Below are 2,360 nucleotides of genomic sequence, written 5' to 3'. Positions count from 1 at the left end.
GGCCATGTGGCAGTGCCCTGGGCCATGTGGCAGTGTCCTGGGCCATGTGGCAGTGCCCTGGTCACTGTCCCAGCCCGGGTCCCTCCCCTGGAGCTGCTGCCAGGCTCTCACCGGTGAATCTCGGGGGGCTCCCTCTTGATCTTGGCGCTGGACTCCATCACCTCCTTGGCGACGCGGCCGCTGCAGGGGGACAAGAGCAGCAGAGGTGGGGACGGGAGCACAGCCCTGGCAGGCACGGGCACAGCCTGGGCCCTCCCCACACAGCTCCAGGGCAAAGCTGAGGTGTTTTCTCCAGGGACACGGGGGCGGTGGAGGAGCTCGGGAGGCTGGGCTGACACCTCTGCCACCACAGTTCGCTGCCTCTTGTGGCAGGGGGACACAGGGGGTCACCTCCCCTCAGCTGAGGTGGACACCACACGGGCATCCAGGTCCTCCCATCTCCCATGGCAGGCAGGAGGGTGCCAGCACTGAGCTCCTCAGTGCTGGGAACACTCTGGGCTGTCTCATCCCGCAAACACGAGGTCCCACCTCCAGCCTCTTGCTCCAGCAGCTCAGTGCAGGAATTTAGGGATAGTGGTGGTTTGTGTCACACCTCATGGTTCTCAACCCCCAGATCCTCTCCCACCCTCCACTCCTGTCCCTCCAAAACCTCTCCTGTGGGGCTGGGGACGGGGGTGGCCTCTGTGACACAGCGACAGCAGCAGAGGGGGCCTGCTGGGGTCAGCGCTGCAATGGGGGGTCTCTGGAAGACCCTGGGGTGTCCCTGGGCTGCTGCAGCCCCGAAGTGCTCCCCAAAGGAGCTCACAGTTAACAGCCTGCACGATTTACCTGTAGCGGAAGCGGCTGCCCTTGAAGAACAGGTTGCTGCTGGACACCGTCCGCACCTGGCTCGACTTCTCCAACCTGCAACAGCACCAGTGTGAGAGTCCTGCTCTGCTGGGAGGCACTGGGAGGCAGCGAGGCCGGCTGACAGAGCCCTGGAGCTGTGCGATGTCCCCAGGAATGTCCCCGCTGCTGGCAGCGGTGGGTGGCGCTGGCCGGGGGGACAGCACAGCTCATCCCTGCCCGGGATGGAGCCACTGCCCGGGGCAGGGCCACCGCTCCTCCGGGGCTGGGACACCACTGGTGCTCTCCGGGGTTCTGGGAGCTGCCGTGGGAACGGCAGGGTGACACACTCGGGCCCTGCTGGGCAGGGGGACACTCGCCAGGGCGAGTGGAGCTGCCCAGAGGCACCGCCCGACCCCCGATCCCCCAGCCCAGCCCGTGCCTTCACACCCCAGAGTGATTCACTGCCACCGGCAATCACCGAGAGATTTGTAAAGCAATACGGCAATTTCATTTCATGTTCATGTAATGAGGAGTGAAACCTGCTGATTGCGGCTGCTGATTGCAGAATTCCCGGTGGGAATGCATCGCATGCTCTGTCTCGCGGCTTGCTGATTGAAATAAAACTCATTATGAAGCACAAAGCGGCCTGGGTTAAGTGTGGCATGAGCAGGATGGTGCTGCTTTGCATTCCAGGCTTCATCCCAAATAATTAGTTATAATTTCTGATGGAAGTTTGCTGAGGAGGGATGAGCACAGAGGGGCTGGGAAAGGAGGGACCCCCATCCAGGGGCACCGGCGCTTTTGGTGGCTCTGCCAGGGCCACTGGGACGAGGTGACACGGCCAGTGACCGACCCCACAGGTGGGCACCAACCCACAGGGGCTGCAGGACACCCCAGAAAGCGGCACTTACTTGTAGAAAGCCTGGTTCTCGATCCCACACTTCCAGAGGTGTTTGCAGGCTTCTGGTGTCGGCGCAAAATAGGTTAGAACGATTTTCTTCTCCTAAAGGAGAAAGACAGGGAGTCGGGGGAGGGCAGGGAGGGGTGCTTTCACAGCCAAAGAATGGAGCAGCCGGAGCTGGAGAGCGGCACCGGCAGATCCTGCTCTGGAGCCCTTTGGGATGCGGGGATCAGCCTGGTGCAGCACCCGGCACGAGGGATGGGCAGATGTGCTCCAGTGGCCACTCTGCTCCCGGCCTTGGGGAACAGGCAGGAACACAGCTTGGAAAACATCCCCACCGATGGCTCCTGTGGGAGCCAGCTCCAGCCAGGGGGCTGTGGAGGGACGTGACCCCAGCCCCGGCACGGAGCTGCGGCTGCTGTCCCCGTGTCCCCGCTGCCACATCCCCAGAGAAGCCGCGGGAGGAAGGACCACGCTGTGCCCAGGACGGGAAGGGGGAGCACTCACCTCCTTCTGACTTACGTACAGATAGAAAGTCTTCCCTTCGAATTTCATCTTGGTCACCTCGTTCCTGGGGGGACAAGGACAGCCAGGTGGGGCTGTGCAGGTGGGGCTGTGCAGGTGGGGCTGT

General features: G+C 62.8%; 1 protein-coding gene across 2 annotated transcripts in view; it reads right to left on the bottom strand.

Annotated features, from left to right (window-relative positions):
• Positions 1 to 2,360, bottom strand: part of FRMD5 (FERM domain containing 5) — a 17,298-nt gene that overhangs the window by 6,248 nt on the left and 8,690 nt on the right. For both annotated transcript variants that reach the window (XM_015639502.3, XM_015639501.3), the window contains exons 8-11: positions 2,237 to 2,300; positions 1,740 to 1,831; positions 829 to 903; positions 112 to 180 (exon numbers count right to left, since the gene is read on the bottom strand). In XM_015639502.3, coding sequence (XP_015494988.1) covers positions 112 to 180; positions 829 to 903; positions 1,740 to 1,831; positions 2,237 to 2,300 — 300 coding nt within the window. The remainder of the gene's footprint in view (positions 1 to 111; positions 181 to 828; positions 904 to 1,739; positions 1,832 to 2,236; positions 2,301 to 2,360) is intronic.

Source organism: Parus major, chromosome 10, assembly GCF_001522545.3.
Source record: "Parus major isolate Abel chromosome 10, Parus_major1.1, whole genome shotgun sequence".
NCBI classification, from domain to species: domain Eukaryota; kingdom Metazoa; phylum Chordata; class Aves; order Passeriformes; family Paridae; genus Parus; species Parus major.
This window is presented reverse-complemented; position numbering and strand designations above follow the sequence as displayed.